This window comes from Indicator indicator, chromosome Z, assembly GCF_027791375.1.
Source record: "Indicator indicator isolate 239-I01 chromosome Z, UM_Iind_1.1, whole genome shotgun sequence".
Taxonomy (NCBI): domain Eukaryota; kingdom Metazoa; phylum Chordata; class Aves; order Piciformes; family Indicatoridae; genus Indicator; species Indicator indicator.
Window position 1 is genome coordinate 81,922,101 of NC_072053.1, and position 18,832 is coordinate 81,940,932.

An 18,832-nucleotide genomic window follows, 5' to 3' on the forward strand; every position below is an offset into this window, starting at 1 on the left:
CACTATGGTTCGCCCGGGACGTTCTGCCAGGCCGTGAGGCACCGGCGGGAAGAGGAAATTGGGCGTTTCCCGGCTGTTCTCCAGGTGTTTGCTGGGTGTTTCCGGACGTTCTCGGGGCTATGGGGCCCTGCCTAGCCGCCTGAGGCGGAAGATGGTGCCGGGCGAGGCTCCACCGCCCTCCCCGGAGTCGCCGCGGAGCAGCGTCGCCGCCGAGGCCGTCGCCGCCAGGAAGCAGCGCGCCTTCGCCCGGAGGAAGGTAGGTCGGTGCCGGGCGCCCAGGTCTGAGGCGCGACCGAGTCTGCGGCCTGGGGCTGGTGTTACTGGGCAGGAGCAGCCGCCCATGAGTCGAGGGGAGGAGGCAGTCGATGTATCCCCGAGTGGGTTCGCGTGGGAGCTCGGGGAGGGTGAGAGGAGGGGACCGTACGCAGCGGCGGGAGCGCTGTTAACGAGTGGTGCTTGTGTTTCAGGCCTTTTCCCTGTTTGTCAAGGCGAAAGAGGTGCCGGCCGCTACCCGGTGTCCCGCCGGAGGAGAGGGCGTGCGGTGGCGGTGCTGCCGGCAAGCCTTCGAAGAGCTCTCTGGCATTCACAGACATGTGGCCTTGCAGCACGCCGCAGACATCGGGCAGCAGGCAGGAATAGCTGCACCGCAGACTGCTGCTGAAGAGAGCTCCTCCAGCAACCCGGCCCCTGCAGGCAAGGCAGGTGGGCTTAATGGGCACTTCTGCAGCAGTCCTGAGATCTCCTGTACGCTCCCAGACACAAGCCACATTAGCTATGATGATCTCACAAGGTAAGAAAGTCCCTCGGTGGTACTGGCCAGGAGTGGGATGTTGGTCTGCTTACACTGCCTACACTTTATAGAATCATAGAATGGTTTGGTTTGGAAGGCACTTTTAAAGGTCGTCTAGTCCAAAGTCCCTGCAGTGAGCAGGGACGTGTGCAGCTAGAATAGGTTGCTCAGAGCCCCAAACAACCTGACCTGTAATGTTTCCAGGGATGAGGTATCTGCCACCTGGGCCAGTGTTTCACCTCCCTCGGTGTAAGAGATGCCTGTCTAACACCTAGTCTGAATCTCCCCTCTTGTCATTTGAAACCATCACCCCTTGTCCTGTCAAAGCAGGCCCTGCTAAAAAGATTGTTCCTGTCTTTCTCAGTCTTTCTCATAGGCCCCCCGTAAATATGGAAAGGCCACCAGAAGGCCTCCCTGGAGCCTTCACTTCTCCAGGCTGAACAATCCCCAACTCTCTCAGCCTGGCTTCACTGCAGGCCTCACTTCAGTCCTCCCAGCATTGCTGTGGCCTCCTGTGGCCCTGCTCTAACAGATCCCTGCCTCTGCTGTGCTGAGGACTCTAGAGCTGGCCCCAGCACTGCAGGGGGGTTCTCAGCAGAGGGGCAGAATCCCCTCCCTGCCCTTGCGGCCCACACTGCTGGGCATCAGCCCAAGACAGGGCTGGGAGCACATGGTGCTGGATTGTGTTCAGCTTTTCACCCACCAACATGATCTTCTGCCAGTACTTTTCCTTTTTATGAACTGACATTCTAAGGTATAGAAAGAATCTTTCATGCTATTCATTTAGATGCTTTGGATACCTTCCTGAAGTACTTCTTTAGATCAGCAAGCATAGGCACCCTCCAGGAGTCACATTAGTTATTTGAATTCCTTTCACAGCTACTCACGTCTGTACAAAACATGCAGGTTACCACTGTGCTGATAAAGGAGTAGACACACTCCAATTTTTTTGATGGTGGAGGTGGGAACGTTGGAGGACTGAACTCTCAGAACTCTTTCTGCCTGTGTTGTTAAAGCAGACCTGTAATGGGTCAGATTTTAAGGAAGAAGCATAACAGGGAAGAGGAGCAGGGTATGCTCTGCAGGTCCTTTCTTTCTGCTCATTCAGTACCTTAAGGCTTGTTAGTAGGTTGTCTTATTTAAACACTTCCAGGGACTGTAACTCCACCACCTTCCTGGGCAGCCCATTCCAATGGCAAATTACTCTTTCTGCAAAGAATTTCTGCCTAATATCAGCCTAAACCTCCCTTGGCACAGCTTGAGACTGTGTCATCTCATTCTGTCACTGATTACCTGGGAGAAGAGACCAACCCCCACCTGACTACATCTTCCCTTCAGGTAGTTGTAGACAGCAATGAGGTCTCCCCTGAGCCTCCTCTTCTCCAGGCTGAACACCCCCAGCTCCCTCAGCCTCTCCTCACAGGGCTGTGCTCCAGACCCCTCCCCAGCAGCACCTCCTGAATCCATGCTGGCTGGGCCTGATCCCTTGACCATCCTGTAGATTCTTTGTGATTGCACTCAAGGTGACCTGTTCCATAATCTTGCCTAGCACTGAGGTCAGGCTGACAGGCCTGTAATTCCCTGGCTCCTCCTTCTGGCCCTTCTTGTGGATGGGCATCACACTGGCCAGCTTCCAGCCATCTGGACTTCACCAGTGAGCCAGGACTGTTGAAAAATGGAGAGCAGTTTAGTGAGCTCATCTGCCAGCTCTCTCAGCACCCTTGGATGGATCCCATCCAGGCCCATAGATTTTTGGGGGTCCAAGTGGCTCAGCAGGCCTCTAACTTCTTTCTCCTGGATTACAGGGGCCCTATACTGCTCCCTGTTTCCATCTGTCAGCTCAGGAGGCCAGTTGTCTGGAAGAGAACCTATCCTACTATTGAAAATTGAGGCAAAGAAGGCATTAAGTACCTCTGCCTTTTCCTCATCTTTTGTTACTATATCCCTTCCATGTCCACTAAGGAGTGGAGGTTGTCCTTGCCCCTCCTTTTGCCATTAATATATTTAATCATAGAATCAGTCAGGGTTGGAAGGGACCACAAAGATCATCCAGTTCCAACCCCCCTGCCATGGGCAGGGACACCTCACACTGGATCAGGCTGGCCTCATCCAGCCTGGCCTTAAACACCTCCAGGGATGGAGCCTCAACCACCTCCCTGGACAACCCATTCCAGGCTCTCACCACCCTCATGGGGAAGAACTTCCTCCTCACAACCAGCCTGAATCTCCCCACTTCCATCTTTATTCCATTCCCCCTAGTCCTATCACTACCTGATATCCTAAAAACATTTATAAAAACATTTTTATTGTCCTTCACCGCAGTGGCCAGTCTAAGTTCTAAACAGGCTTTTGCCTCTCTGATTTTTTTCCTACACGACCTAGCAACATCCTTAAACATTTCATGTGTTTCTGTCTGTGAGAGAGGTTAGGTTGTGCTGCTCAGAACGCGAGCACACACGATCTCGCTGAAAATTGTGGCTTTTTGAATTCAGATGGCTTAAGCAGTTGAATTTCCAAGTGCAAGTTTGCCAAATTAAGCACTTGATGGGAACACTTGTGTGCACTGAAAACAGCAGTGATGTTGGCAGTGATGGTTCATGCTGCACAGATGAGTTTTGTAATCAGTCCCGAGAAGCAGGCATGTGGGAGGTTTTCCTCAGTTCATATTCTTCCACTGTGAAATATATCAAAACCATAGTGCTAATTCCTCCAGAGTTTGTTGTTTTGCTCTCCTCCCTGCACCAGCCAGAAGAAAATAGTCTGGTTTTCGAATGGTTACTGCCAACAGCACGTTTTTGTGTTTAACTCTTAATGTCTTTCCCTCTTTATCCATCTTTGCCATGCTATGGGCAGCAAGGTGGGAGAAGTACTTCTGTATTACTGTTACTGCGAGGTGAAGGACCCAGAGGAACTCTGTGCTTGGCAAAAGGCTCTGTGCCAGCATCTACATCTCACTGGCAAGGTAAGGTTTTTAGCAATGATTGTATTAACCCAAGACCACCTTTGCTTAGTGCAGGGTTATGGGGCGTGTGGAGAACCAAGTGTTTTGCACCAGAAGGTGCTAGTCTGTTATGACCCCATTAAGAAAGGCACTCAGACTCTGTAAAGTATCATTTAAAATGCTATTTAAGAGTTAACATGATAAAAATAAAATGATGCAGATAATCCTACATCCCCTTTGATGCTAAAAACCTTGAGCTGTGCAGCACAGAGCAAGCCTCTGATCCGTTGTGCACTGTGCAGACCCTGTCCATGCAAGGGTTACCTCATTTTCATCATTCAAACTGTTACAGATTTTTTTTTTTTTTTTTAGGAAAATAAGATTTTTTTATCACTCTAGTGTCAGACAGAAAGGTTGTTCACAGTGACAACTTCTTGATGCACTTTAAAGTAAAGGCAAGGACACACAGATGGCATAATCATTGGTATCAACAGGGAGCTGCATGCAAGTGTCTCTGTTAGGATTATCAGATTGGATTTGTCCTGTGGCTGGAGAAAGTGTGCAGCGCAGCACAGCTTAAAGGCCAAGCTGGAGGAGCAGCACTGTGTAGCTGAGCCTGAACTTGCTCTGGTTAACTGTGATGTGCATCACTGTCTCCTCAAAGCAGTCAGAATTGCTACACAGAATCACAGAATGTTACGGGTTGGAAGAGACCTCAAAAGCTCATCCAGTCCAACCCCCCTGCCAGAGCAGGATCACCTAGAGCAGGTCACACAGGAACACATCCAGGCAAGTTTTGAATATCTCCAGAGAAGAAGAGTCCACAACCCCCTTGGGCAGCCTGTTCCAGTGTTCTGTCATCCTCACAAAATTTTTTTCCTGATATTTCTATAGAACTTCCTATGCCTCAGCTTCCACCATTGCCCCTTGTGCTGGCATTGGGCATCACCCAGCACAGCCTGGCTCCATCCTCTGGGCACTCACACTTTACATATTTATAAACATGAATGAGGTCACCCCTCAGGCTCCTCCTCTCCAAGCTAAAGAGCCTCAGCTCCCTCAGGCTCTCCTCCTGAGGAAAATGTTCCGTTCCCTTCATCATTTTTGTGGCCCTGCACCAGACTCAAGCAGTTCCCTGAGGTCCTTCCTGAACTGAGGGGCCCAGAACTGGACACAATATTCCAGATGTGGCCTCACCAGGGCAGAGTAGAGGGGAGAGGAGAACTTTTCTTGGCCTACTAACCACAGCCCTTCTAATCCACCCCAAAATGGCATTGTCCTTCTTGGCCACAAGAGCACATTGCTGACACCAAGCTGTCAGGAATTGGACAAGAGCAGCTGACACCTTAGACCATACCACAGGGTAGCAGTGCTCATTCCTGCACAGATCCTTTGTTCCTTTCATTCCTGTTAGACTGGCCCAGTGTGACGGTTTGAAACTGTCTTTTTAATTTTTCCTTGCAAAGTTCAGAAGAGATAAAGTGAAAGAATGTAAATAAGTCACTATTGGGTGTAAGAAAGCAAAATGACAATTGTTCTAAACACTTCCATTGGATAGATAGAAATGTTTAAGAACTATTACCCAAAACAAAGTAGGCATTCGGCACATTCTGCGTTCGGCAGTGGGGGCAGTTGCTGGGCTGTCTGGCTGCTGTTTCTGCTTCTCTTCTGGCTGAAGATAACACGTACTGACCTTGGCAGCTAAGTTAACAACTTTCTGCTTAACTAACTCTGCTTCTCTGTCCAGGGGAGTCTGGGGGAAGCTCCTGGGAGAGAGAGAGGCCCCTTTGGGAGGGTCCCCTTGGGGGGGAAGCAAAGGGAGATCGGTTGTGCTTTTCTGTTGATTGTATATATTTGTAAGTGTTGTGAATTTTGTATATTTGTACATATTCATTGCATTTCATCGTAGATTTTAGACTCTGCTTGTAAATACAGCTTTGCATTTGCTTCCAGACTGGGCTAGCCTGGTTATTGTCGGTGGGGGCAGAATTTCAGCTCACACTGACACACGCAGGGAGGTGAGTTTGCTCAGCTAGCTGGTCTTGAGGCTGTGAGCAAAGGTGAAGTTTAATTTCACAAAGCTAATGTTCCTAGGCTGGCTGTGGGGGCAAAGATTTTTTTTTTTTTTTCAAGAGGGCAGCTCTAAGCAGGAAAATTCTTTTATCTTTATCTTGTCATCTGAGTAACTTCTTTTTCTGTGCCAGTGGTAGGCACCTTCCCTGCTCTACATCAGCACAAATCTGGGAGTGAAATGTCCTCACTCATTCACTCTTTTTGCTCATTGTCTGATGGTTGATATTATTTTTCTGTTTTTTTTAATAACTATTTCTTTTTTTTTCATCTCCAAGACAGGTACAGCACTTCTCAACCAGTGTCTATCCTTGCCTCTTATATTCAATGTTATTTTTGGGGGTTATTTTCACCATTTCAGAGTTTTTGTTAGTTTGTCAGTGCTGGAGATAAAAAGACTCACACTGCAATTGCACTATTATGCAAACTCACATTTTGCTTTTAGCTTCTGTGAGTCATTGGGCACAATCCCATTGTTCTTACTCAGGCAGACTTCCAGTGGGAATTTTAATGCTGACTGTAGGATTTGCTTGTTCACTAGTTACCATTTCTCTGTTCCTTGCACAACTTTTTTGACTGCCTTAATGTACTTTCTTTTGAAATGGCTGAAAAGTGATTACTGGTGTTTTATTCCTCTTGTATTTACTGTCTTCTTTGTGTTCAACTTCAGTTTAACCCCTTTCCTCCCTTCTTTTCCCCCTTTCCTCCCTTCTTTTCCCCCCCTTTCCTCCCTTCTTTTCCCCCTTTCCTCCCTTCTTTTCCCCCTTTCCTCCCTTCTTTTCCCCCCTTTCCTCCCTTCTTTTCCCCCCTTTCCTCCCTTCTTTTCCCCCCTTTCCTCCCTTCTTTTCCCCCCTTTCCTCCCTTCTTTTCCCCCCTTTCCTCCCTTCTTTTCCCCCCCTTTCCTCCCTTCTTTCCCCCCTTTCCTCCCTTCTTTTCCCCCCCTTTCCTCCCTTCTTTTCCCCCCTTTCCTCCCTTCTTTTCCCCGCTTTCCTCCCTTCTTTTCCCCCCTTTCCTCCCTTCTTTTCCCCCCTTTCCTCCCTTCTTTTCCCCCCTTTCCTCCCTTCTTTTCCCCCCTTTCCTCCCTTCTTTTCCCCCCTTTCCTCCCTTCTTTTCCCCCCTTTCCTCCCTTCTTTTCCCCCCTTTCCTCCCTTCTTTTCCCCCCTTTCCTCCCTTCTTTTCCCCCCTTTCCTCCCTTCTTTTCCCCCCTTTCCTCCCTTCTTTTCCCCCCTTTCCTCCCTTCTTTTCCCCCCTTTCCTCCCTTCTTTTCCCCCCTTTCCTCCCTTCTTTTCCCCCCTTTCCTCCCTTCTTTTCCCCCCTTTCCTCCCTTCTTTTCCCCCCTTTCCTCCCTTCTTTTCCCCCCTTTCCTCCCTTCTTTTCCCCCCTTTCCTCCCTTCTTTTCCCCCCTTTCCTCCCTTCTTTTCCCCCCTTTCCTCCCTTCTTTTCCCCCCTTTCCTCCCTTCTTTTCCCCCCTTTCCTCCCTTCTTTTCCCCCCTTTCCTCCCTTCTTTTCCCCCCTTTCCTCCCTTCTTTTCCCCCCTTTCCTCCCTTCTTTTCCCCCCTTTCCTCCCTTCTTTTCCCCCCTTTCCTCCCTTCTTTTCCCCCCTTTCCTCCCTTCTTTTCCCCCCTTTCCTCCCTTCTTTTCCCCCCTTTCCTCCCTTCTTTTCCCCCCTTTCCTCCCTTCTTTTCCCCCCTTTCCTCCCTTCTTTTCCCCCCTTTCCTCCCTTCTTTTCCCCCCTTTCCTCCCTTCTTTTCCCCCCTTTCCTCCCTTCTTTTCCCCCCTTTCCTCCCTTCTTTTCCCCCCTTTCCTCCCTTCTTTTCCCCCCTGCTTGCTTGCCTTTCATCACCCAATCTTATTTTGCTGATTCCACTGTGCTGTTGTTTTTCCTGCTACCAGGCCTTAGCCCCAGCTTCTCCTCTTGCCTCCTAGGTACGAGTTGCCTCAGAAGGAATTAATGGGACAGTTGGTGGAAGCAAAGTAGCTACCAAACTCTACATTGAAGTTATGCTTTCCCAGCCTCTATTCAAAGACATTTTGTGTCAAGATGATTTTAAGGTATGAAAAAATATGACAATGCCTATGTAGAAATTTATGCAGGACATTTAAATTTAGAGAAATAAGCATGTTGCTTCTTGATAGTATTAATTTTGCTCTCTCATCACTGATCTTAGCCAAGGGTTCCTCACTTCTGCTTTCTTTAGATACCTCTGCTGCTTTTCACCAACCATTCCAGTGATGATGAGCAATTGCAGCAGCTGCAACAAGCTTTGACAGCGCTGGGTGCAGGTGCATAGCCACCCATACAGGGGACTGATAAAGTGTACTTCATCCCCACCATTATTCAACAAGCATTTGCTCCCGACTTAACTCCCAAGCAAACTATTCCCACGCTCTGCTCTTTACCCTGATGTGACATCCTTGCCTAGAAGCCTGTTGGTTGAGGTTCATGCAAGCTTTGGTAGCCATATAGGTGCACTGACACTGTCTTCTAGAGAAAATACACAGACAGTTAAGAGGATTTTCCCTGCTAGTGGCTGGGAAGGATAGTGAGGTGCTAACTTCTGCTTGAGCCCGAGCCTGTGAGCTGATGGTTGTCTTTCAGGTGGTGTTGGCAGCTGTAGCTGGCACCATATGGCATTCTGGTAGGCTTTGGCTGCCCCAGCACTGTAGTTACTGGCTTCTCTGTGAGGAAGGAAAGATGCTGCTCCTACAGCATTTTAATTTTCCACATGGTTTTATTTCCAGAGAGTACTATTGTTTTTTTTAGTCCCCATAAATAACTAGACCACGGGAGTTGTGAAATTCAGACCTCATGCAGAGTTGCGGTGCTGATTCAGCCTTAGCTTTGAAACTGTCTGTTGTGCTTGGCTGAATTTCCAGAGTGGATGTGACTTGTTAGTTACAGCCATGTGTAGATGCAAAAACAGAAGAGGGGTGGAATTTTACCTGAACTTTTGGCAAAAACCTGAAACCCTCCATGATCTCTCTGGGCATCAACACCCGTGTGTTAGTACTTGATGGTGTTTTCTGTCTCACAGAAAAGGCCCTGTGCCATAAAGACAGGGGCATAAAGGAGTGAAAACTGTGTTTGGGGCTATCAAAACATTCAGTGGCCAGTGTAGCTGCTGCAGACTGATATCTGTGGTAGCTGCAGAACACTTCTCTTTTGTTTGTCTATATTTCTTGATAGTACCTCAGCCATATTTGAGGCTCAGCCCTGCAGAAATCCTTGCTTCCTGTCTTTGCAGAAAGGCTACCTATAAGAAAGAGCTGGGTGAGACCTCCAAGAGGGAAATCCTGTGCTTGAGTTTTGGGGGCAAGGGGTGTCAGACTCAATTGTTAACAGGTCTTGAGCCTGGCCAACCTCCTCTGTTGTCTCTGTCAAGCCTGTGAACCACTGCAGTTTGCATTGTGTCTGGAGTCGTGACTGGAGGGGGTGAAGAGAACTGCAAGGCTCAGATGAGTCAGTGTGATCTAGTGATTTGATATCTCTGTCAGGGTCAGTGTGCTCTATGAAAGGGTCATAATTTTCTCATGCTAGGTGCTAGTGGCAGTGTTTCTAAGATCTTTTCTCCTTCCCACTCCTCATTGGCTGCACCTCATGCTGAATGGTGCCTGCTCACCTGCTGGGCATAAGACACTTGTCTACCAGGTCCACTACCTAAATTTCATCATTTAGAGTGTAGATTTCAGTAGAAGAGACATTTATTTCCCTCAGCCACTGAGATACTTCCATATTGTAGTGAGCTGTAGAAATTGAGTGGGTAATTTTGATCTTGACACCTGACAAGTTTTGATGGATTGTTTTGTGGGGTTTTTGTGTGTGTGTGTGTGTGTGTTTAATTTCCTAGAGCAGTGCAGGAGGATCTCACTGCTTCCCAGACCTTCGAGTTGGAGTATTCAAAGAAATTGTACCTATGGGCATTGATCCAAAGATAGTGTCTTACAAAGAAACTGGTAAGTTGGTTTAATGCAAAATAAAATGGCTCACCCAAGTGAGAACCAAGTGAGGAATTAATTATCTCCATTACAAATATTTCTGGAGAAGAGAAGGCTCTAGGGAGACCTAATATTAACCTTCCAGTACCTGAAGGGAGCCTACAAGAAGGCTGCAGAGAGACTGTTTACAAAGACCTGTTGTGATAGGACGAGGGAAAATGGTTTCAAACTAGAGAAGAGTAGACGTAGATTGGATGTTAGGAACAAGTTCTGCACCATGAAGGTACTGGAAGAGGTTGCCCAGGCTGATGGTTGGGGTCCAATTCCTGGAGACATTCAAGGTGAGGCTCGACAGGGCTCTGGGCAATCTGATCTAGCTGAGGATGTCCCTGCTGACTGCAGAGGGGGTTGGACTGAATGACCTTTGGAGGTCCCTTCCAAGCCAAACCAAAACCATTCTATGATTTCCTTCTGCACAGGGGCCAAGAGACAGGATAAGTAAATACAGAAATGTATTTCTTACTGGTGTTATAAAGGTACTGGGGCAAGGAATTTGCTGGCCCACAATTTGAGTCTGTAAGTGTTTAGCTCCTTCAAAAAAAAAAGTCATCAGAATGGACTTTGCTTCTTGGGGAACAGTAATAATTCCAGTGACACGAAGCAGTTGTTTCATTTTGCAGTAGGGATGAATTTTGTGCTTTAGTCAGGGAGTAAAGTCCTGGACAGCTGCTAAAGGTGAAGCTGTGTACGATGGTTAGGAAAGACAATGCATGAATGTCTTCATCCTTGTTTTAAACCTCCTGTAGGTGCTTGAGACTGCTCAGAAACGATGCTCCCATGGTGCCTGTAAAGCAGAGCCAAGTTCTGCAGTCAGGTTCATGCCACTACCCTGACACAGGCTGTGTTTGTTTCTGCTACCTGTAGCTGTTTAATGTGGATTAAGTCCATCAGATATTACTGATGCTACATATCTGCTGTGAGGACACTTACCTAGGTGGTGAGCAGAAGCAAACAGCAATTTACAGAGCAGTTGGAGCCTTTCTTTTTTTTTTTTTTTTTTGTTTCCACCAAGAGTTTTTTGTGGGTGGTAAGTTTCTAAAACGTATTTTTGTGATTTTGGCAGGGGGTTATTATTTCCCCCCCCCCAGATTTTTTTTTGGCAATTTATGTAGCTTCCCCCAATGCTTTTTTTCAGGATGTGTGGTGGAGTATTTCTTTCCTCATTTTTCCCTTCTTTTTGCTCCTATTTTACAGCTTTGTATGGAGGTGGTTGCCATTACTCTGCCAGGTTGCTTGTAAGGTTATTCTTTAATAAGGCATTTTGGTGGGAAAGTTTTTTTTTTTTCAGTAGGTTGAATCCTAAGTCCTGAACAACCTGAAAGCTGTGAACCTTCATGTGAGTGATAGTTGTGCTGAAAATAATATATTCTTACAGGAATTTTCCATTTTTATCAATAGAGAAGAGTTTCATTGAAGAAAAAAATGGCACTTCTGTACATTCCTGTGCCTCCAAATGTAATGAAAGATGAGCAGAGGGAAGGGAAACCTTTTTTTTGTTTTCACTTTCTTCTTCAACTGAAGAGTTGCCCGGGACACATAACAAAGATCACAGATCCAGGTGCCTATCCACTGCTGCTTCTGTCACATGGAACAATGTTTTCTTTCCTTTGTCAATGGGAAGCCAAACATGGATAAACTTGGCAGGCATGGGTTGTGGTGAAAAGTCTGTGAACCATCACAGAAAATTTTTGGGTGGAAATCTGAGGAGAGTCTGGATCAGCAGGGTCATAAGTAGCATTGTTTTGTAGTTCTGCTGCTCACTTTTTTTTTTCCCATTTTTTTTTTCTTTCTGTCTTTTTTGTGTTAAAGGAATCCATTTATCCCCTCAGGAATTTCATAGAGAAGTAGAGCAGTACTTGTCTCAGGCCAGTCAAGGACAAAGTGATACCATCTTGCTGGACTGTAGGAACTTCTATGAAAGTAAAATAGTGAGTGTTCTTTGTGTGCTTCTTGCAGTGTGACAGGTGCTGGGGGGGAGGCATCTGACATTGTGAGGGTTATAACACTGCTGGAGGAACAGATTCCATCTTCCAAGACTGCTAAATGTGCAAAATCCAGGTTGGACACAAAGGACCTGCCCAGCATGGAGCCTGCCTGGCTAAATGCTTCTACAGTTTGGGGCAGGAAGAGGACAAAGTGGTCCTATATAACATTAGTGTATACCATATAGTTTGAAGTAAAAGTTCCATGGTTTGTAAGGATGTTTTCCAGCATTTTTGCCATGTCCCATGTGACAAAAAAAACAGGAGCATCCTGCTGCCACACCCATCAATCCTTCTGCCCTGCTGAGGAATGGCCTTCTCCCTGACAGTTCTTTTCTGTTTAGCTCCCTCTCCTGTCTTGGGATGAGGCATGCTGTGTCCAGAATCCTATCATAAATTTTAACAGGTGTTTTGATCCATAAATGCAGCTGAGGAACTGCTTAAAGCAGCTGCAGTGAGCTGAGTGTTCTGGCCCAAAGGTTTGTCACCTCCTCTGGTTTGAGGCATAGGCTCTTGTCACATAAGGCTGCTGATAACCAGTTGCATGGCCACCTGTTATTGCAGGGCCATTTCCAGGGTTGCCTGGCTCCAGATATCAGGAAGTTCAGCTATTTTCCCAGCTATGTGGATGAAAACCTGGAGCTTTTTAAAGACAAGCGTGTCCTCATGTACTGCACAGGAGGGATTCGCTGCGAGAGAGGCTCCGCTTACCTGCGGAGCAAGGTGAGATTGCACCCTGAGGGCACACATGCTGGGGGCTTGAGACTGCTCTGAGGGCAGCTGTCTTTTGCTGGTAAGCTCTTACTGAGCACAAATTGCTCAATGAGCAGGTGGGGAGAGATCTGCCTCTGACACACGCTTGCCTCATGCTGCCTGCATTGGGCAGTTCAGTGCAGGTCAGGACGATCCTCATAGGGATGCAGCACTGATTGCTCTGCACAAATAATTATGTGACCCATTTGGTGACAAAAGGTATTTTTAAGTCTGCCCTGCCCATTGTAGTGGTGGTTTAGGAGGGCTTGAGAGCATTCTGCAATGTTTTCACAAGTTCTGTCTGGACTGGGGGTGGGACAAGATGACTTTTCAGAGTCCATTCCAACCCGCTATATTCTGTGATTAGCCAGGATGGATGGGGCCTGGAGCAACCTAGTCTAGTAAGAGGTGTCCCTGCCCATAGCAGGAGGGTTGGAACTAGATGATCTTTAAGGTCTCTTCCAACCCATTCTATTACTATGATTATGCTCTGAGGTCTTTACTGCATCTCAGAGTGGTGAAAAACAGCCAGTCAGTGCTTTCCCAGTGTTGTGGCATTAAATCCACCACACTGCATTGTTCTAGTTGTGCTTTCTGTCCCTCAGGGAGCATCCTCAAGGAGCAAGGGAACAGTATACATGTGCTCTCCAGAGATTTAAACCTTCATTTTTATTCTGTCTGCTGTACCATAGTGAACCCTGAGAAGTTCTGCTCCTGCTCATGGCTCAGTGCATAAAGGGAGACTAAGCAGCACTTCACAGAGGTTCCAAAGCTCAGTGCATAAAGGGAGACTAAGCAGCACTTCACAGAGGTTCCAAAGCATTTGATCCTCCCTCAGCTGTGGAGGTTACCAATTTCTTTTTTTTTTGTCTTCTTTTGTTGACTGTAGCATTAAATGGGTTCATGTCAACAAGCCAGCACTGTGGAGCTGCCCCTTAGTCCTTGATGGCAGTGTCTGGACACAATTGTAGGTGCGTGTGGTGCCATCTGATGGTCACCAAGAAGCTGCTGCTTTTCATTGAGCCCTGGTGTTGACATTTGCTCTGGGAACTCTAGCACACCACTGCTGCTGCTGTCTCCTTCAGCTTTTCTGCTAATATGCTTTAAACAGGCAGTGTGCAGAGAGGTTTACCAGCTAAAAGGTGGAATTCACAAGTACCTGGAAGAGTTTCCAGATGGATTCTACAGGGGGAAGCTGTTTGTATTTGATGATCGTTACACCATTTGTTCCAATGAAGATATCATCTCAGGTAGGACTAGATAATGTAAGTGCAGAAGGCTGGGAAGCTGTTGGCAATCATTTCCACAGAGGTGTGCAGGACAGGGGCAACCAAACTGGTCTGTGTAGTTTTTCCTCAGACTCACTCTGATGTTCAGTCACTTTTCATGATGATTGTCAACGCTATGGCTTGAGCACATAAAATAGAAATGAGGGAAAGGTGGGTCACTAAACAGAGTTCCCTAAAACTGGAGCAGTAGAAGGAAGCATTCCCTGTGGAACAGCTGCTGTTAGGAGCCATCTGCAGCTACAGAGATGAATGTCAGGCACTACTGCTGATGTTACCAACTTGTTGGCCACAGTGCTGATCGGTCTCTGGTTGGTCAAGTGACCAAAGCATTTAAGAGTTCTCCTGCTGTCAGCTGTTCTCTGCTCCACTGATCTCACAGAGGCATCAGTGCAGACTGCCAGACACTGGGAGAGTGGTGGCACTAAGCTCTACGGCACTTTGCTCTTTTCACACTTTAAAATCTTCTGTGGCCTGCAGAATTTCAGTGAATTCTGAAGCTGACGTTCTTAAGAACGTTGCCTGGTCTCCTGGCTGGGGTCTCTCTTTAGATAATGCAAATGAAATACCTGCTTTCTTCTTCTCAGCTGCCTGGTACAGATAGATGGAATTTGCCTCTAGCCTTTTTTTTTTTTTTTTTTTTAAGAAAGCTGTGCTGGTTTTTCTCTGAGTGGGAAACTTTTGGAGTATAACTTCCTCCTCTGCACTTACTGTTACATGCCATCAAGGTGCCTGGCTTGGTGTAGAAACAGAGCATGCTCTGAATACCTCACAGCCATCCCTACAGAAGTTCCAGAGGGAAGTGTTGGGGTAGGCAGCTCTTGGTAACAGCTAACCCTTTTCAGTTAAAGGGTCAAAAACCTGTCTGATATCTTGGCATCCCACCTGCACAAGCTATTGCTTCCAGGTGGAAGTGAGTCCCATGGCACACCCTTCCCCAGCAGGACACATTCCTGCCTGCTGGCTTAGATTACCCACCAGCACATCTTTCTTCTTCTCTTTGAATCTGTCTAATTGGAACTAGAGGAAGCACTCAGGAGGGCCTTTTCTCTTTTCCTGAGAGACAGCTGTCCTAATTTTTTTCCCACACCAAAATTCAGGCACTTAAAAATTTAGCTAGATTCTAGAAATCTTGTAAGGTGATAGCCACTTAAATGAGCCCTTTGGTGCCACAAAGAAGCTCCTGCAAGGGGGACAGATGGGGCAGTGTGGGTGCTGACTTTTTCTTCTCCTCCTCCCTCCAGCATGCAGGTACTGTGGGACGCTGTGGGACCAATACAAACTCTGTTCCAGCCAGCACTGCCGGCAGCTCGTTCTGACGTGTCCAAGCTGTCGCAGCAAAGGTCTCACAGCTTGTTGTCCTGTTTGTCAAGAGAAGGAGCTCCAGGTGACTTCAAAGGCTTCAGGGCAGACACTGAAGGAGGAATGTGAGTGTACCAGGAGGCGGTCAAGGGTACCCATTGAAGATGTCTCACGAAGGACGCTGGATGCAGGGAAGGATTAAGCTGCTTGATTAGCTAATCTGGCACCTGCTGATGTCAGAGGCTTCTCTCACCTGTTTCTTACTCAGTTAGGTTTGGAAACCATGGAACTGTCTTGGCTTGGAAAGACCTGTTCATATGCTGCCTTTAAGTCTGGAGTATGCCCTGAAAACCATCCTTTACTTGATGTTAAATTACCAGAGTGCCCAACTCGTCACCAGCACTAGAGAGTTCCTTTCCTTGGGCACAGTTTTGTAGTGTGGTGGCCTCTACCATGGGGATTTTTTGAGCAGACTGTGTGCAATGGGACACAGCTGCTCACAACTGAAAAGACATGAGAACAATTACATTATTTTCCTCCTGCATGGAGGTAGATCTGTCTGACCTGTCCACTGATCATGCATTTGCCTCAGTAGATAGTGCTAGGATGTCAAAACAGCAGATGGATCAACTGGGTGTGGGTACATGATCAGATTAGAGCTGAAGGTGTTTTCATGTACACACCATCTGCCTGTATCTCTTGCTTTATACCAGTGAGAAGCAAGAGGTGGTGACCCAAAGTCAGCGACTTGACTCCTCTGTAAAACTGTCTGAGGGCACCAGAAGGATTCCTCTTGTAACTGGAGCAAAGGCCCATAGATACTGTCTGCCCAGCTCCCCTCTAGGATGAATATTTCTGACTCTGGAACAGGTTTCCCAGGGAGGTGATAGGTGTCCCATCCCTGGAAACATTCCATGTCAGGTTGGACAGGGCTTTGAGCAACCTGCTGTAGCTGAAGATCTCTCTTCTTACTGTAGGGATGTTGGACCAGGTGACCTTTAAAGAAAGTCCTTTACAACCCAAACCCTTCTGTGATTCTATGATTAACAGCCAAAGTAATCCTCATTTCAGTCATAGAATGCTAGGGATTGGAAGGGACCTCCAGAGATTATAAAGTCCAATCCCAGTGCTCCATTAACTCTGTCTCTGTAGGAGCCATTGTTTCCCCCAACTTGTCCATGAAGTAAACAGGGCTCAGCTCTGCTTGCCCTAGAAGAAACCAAGAGCTTGAAGCATGTGGAAGCCAAGATACACAGAGTGGGGAGCATAGGGGGCAGTCAAAATAGCAGCCTGATGGCACTGGGAGTGACATGTGTACATAAATGGCAGCAGCAGCAGCAGCTATAAAGAGATTGCAGGATCCTTTATCCAAATTAAATAATTCAAGATTTGGGAAGCATTTGTGCTTGGGTTGAGCTTTCCAAAAGGTGTGAGATGTTTGTGTGGTTTCCCAGCTCCTGTTAGAGAAGAAATTGTCTTTTCATTTGAAGGGATCCACAGCCTATGAGCTCGGAATACTTCTCTTCCTGCTGCTTTTGTGTGCCTGAGGCTGCAGAATGCACAGAAAGGTTTTATTAATAGCATAGGAGATGTGTCTTGACTGAAAAATGTCTTTGGAACTCACTGTCATTCTTGGTACTAAGAAGTAGTTAGCCACTCAGAATCACTTACTGGTTTGTTGTATTTGTTTTTGGTTTTTTTTACTGGCAACTGCTTTTAAAAGCAAGAAAACAGTTTACTCAGGTTTCTGCAGTTGCTTTGTGACAGTTAGGGCCATGTTATCTTCATGCAGATTGTACCTTTTCTCCTCACAGTGCTATTAATTCAGCCAGACCTCATTGTTGGCTTGACTAGCAACTTGAAAGACATGGGCATTGGTTCCATCAAAGCCATGGCAAGCTTCTTGCTTCCAGAAATCAACAGTTCAGCAGCTGTCTTTGTGACCTTTGTGACCATTCCTTTCATGAAGCAAAGCTTTGAAGCTTAGGAAATCTTCATGGGATGGTATTTAGCAGTAAGTGTGTGCACAACACCTACTGGGGAAGAAATTGGAAAAATTCCCATCAGTAGACACCTTCAGCAGAAGTCTACCTGTGGTTCCCTGCCATCTTACCTCCCAAGCTCTGCTGGCTGCATAACCTCTGTGCTTTTGAGGACTGGAATGTTTGTGGAAAAACATGGAAGCTCTACTCACAGGCTTGGTCAAGAGCAGTGATGGGAGTGCACCAATTTGCATATGATACTTTTTTTTTCCCCATGTATTATTAGACTGAAGCAACCCACAGTTTTATCATTCAGTCTAGATCACTGTAATCTCTTTGGAAGGGAATTTCTGTATCACTTAGCAGTACAGAGTGGCAACAACTATATTTTGTATGTAAACTTCTGAAACTCCTGTGGTGATAAATAACTTTTTAGTGCTTCCACTGTAATTCTTGAAGTACTGCTCAAATATACTTCACCTGTTTTGTTGGAGGTGCTTGAGTCTACAGAGGTGAAGGCTGAAACTTAGCTAAGCTGTCTGCCATGTGGCAGGCCTGGCTACAAGGCACAATTCTCAGAGCTGCTAGCTGGAGGTTCTGCCTCAGAGCCAGAGGGGAGCCATGGGGCTTCTTCTAGTCCTTGCTGCACTAAGGAAAGGGAAGGGTTTGAGATGTGCAGGTGGAGGCCCATAAAACCAGGTTCCCTCTGCTGCAGAGGAGGGAAGAGACATCCTTAGCCTCTGTCTTGTGAGTTAGTCCACAAGCTGCTTCTGTATCCTGGCTTCTGGATTAGTTTTGTCAGACTAACACAAATGAGGGCTTGCCACTGTGAAATGCTGTGTGGTGGGGTCCAGGCACCTCAGTGGTAATGCCTGAGAGAGAAGGCAGGATAGCTCCAAGAGAGTTAAGAGTTAAGCAGGATTGGCTGTGACTGCCAGATGCTGCACTCAACAGATGGCTTTTTTCCTGCTTTTCCTGGGGAGCTGCTGGGACAAACAGCACTCCATTTGCTCTTGAATGCCACCATTTTGGAGCTCCATCACTGCACAGCGTGTCTCTGCTGCACAGCTCTCAGCTCTCACAGGCATCTTTCAGCAAAACAGCTCTGTGAGGGTCAGCTGAGGAATCTGGAGTGATCCTGCCAGCTCCATGTGGGCTGCACAGTTAAATTGGATGCTGCTACAGTGGCATGTCAGACAAGATCCCTGCTGTTGTGGTATCCTTGCTCTGCAGATGAACCTCCTTGCCTGCCTGGGTTTCTCAGCACCATCAGGATTTCCCAGGATGAGACTGATTTGTGTTCTTCTGAGGCCAGTGGAAGAGGTGAGCCCATACCATGCAAACCTAAGCCCAGCTGAGGAAACTCCGTGGCTCTGGTTTGATGATTTAGTTGACTGTTTTGAAGTCTTCATAGTGCATGTGGAAGAAAAAGGCTGTCTGACAGTTTTCTGTGGGGGATTGGTTTTTGTTTGTTTTTTTTTTTTTAATATATTTTCAACTGTTTTTCTCCAGTATTCCTTGTTTTTGTTTGTTTGTTTGAACAGGGAATTTGCCGGGTGTGGGGAAGGATGAAGCATTTTTTTTGACACCACTGGCTCATTTATTAAGATTTGAAGAGCAACAAATATGTTTCACACATGACTGAAAGTAATGTTTCTCTGCTTTCCTTGGTCTTGAGATAATTCATGGGTGGCTTCAATGCACAAGCTCTAAGAAATCTGTGGGACTTT

General features: G+C 46.9%; 1 protein-coding gene across 1 annotated transcript; it reads left to right on the top strand.

The window, feature by feature from the left end:
• Positions 1-151: 151 nt before the first annotated feature.
• TSTD2 (thiosulfate sulfurtransferase like domain containing 2) lies at positions 152-15,322 on the top strand. The gene is made up of 9 exons (XM_054397927.1): positions 152-256; positions 468-790; positions 3,644-3,752; positions 7,728-7,853; positions 9,650-9,755; positions 11,607-11,725; positions 12,344-12,502; positions 13,644-13,782; positions 15,063-15,322. The coding sequence occupies exons 1-9, from the start codon at positions 152-154 to the stop codon at positions 15,320-15,322; spliced, it is 1,446 nt and encodes a 481-aa protein (XP_054253902.1).
• The last annotated feature ends 3,510 nt before the right edge of the window (positions 15,323-18,832 follow it).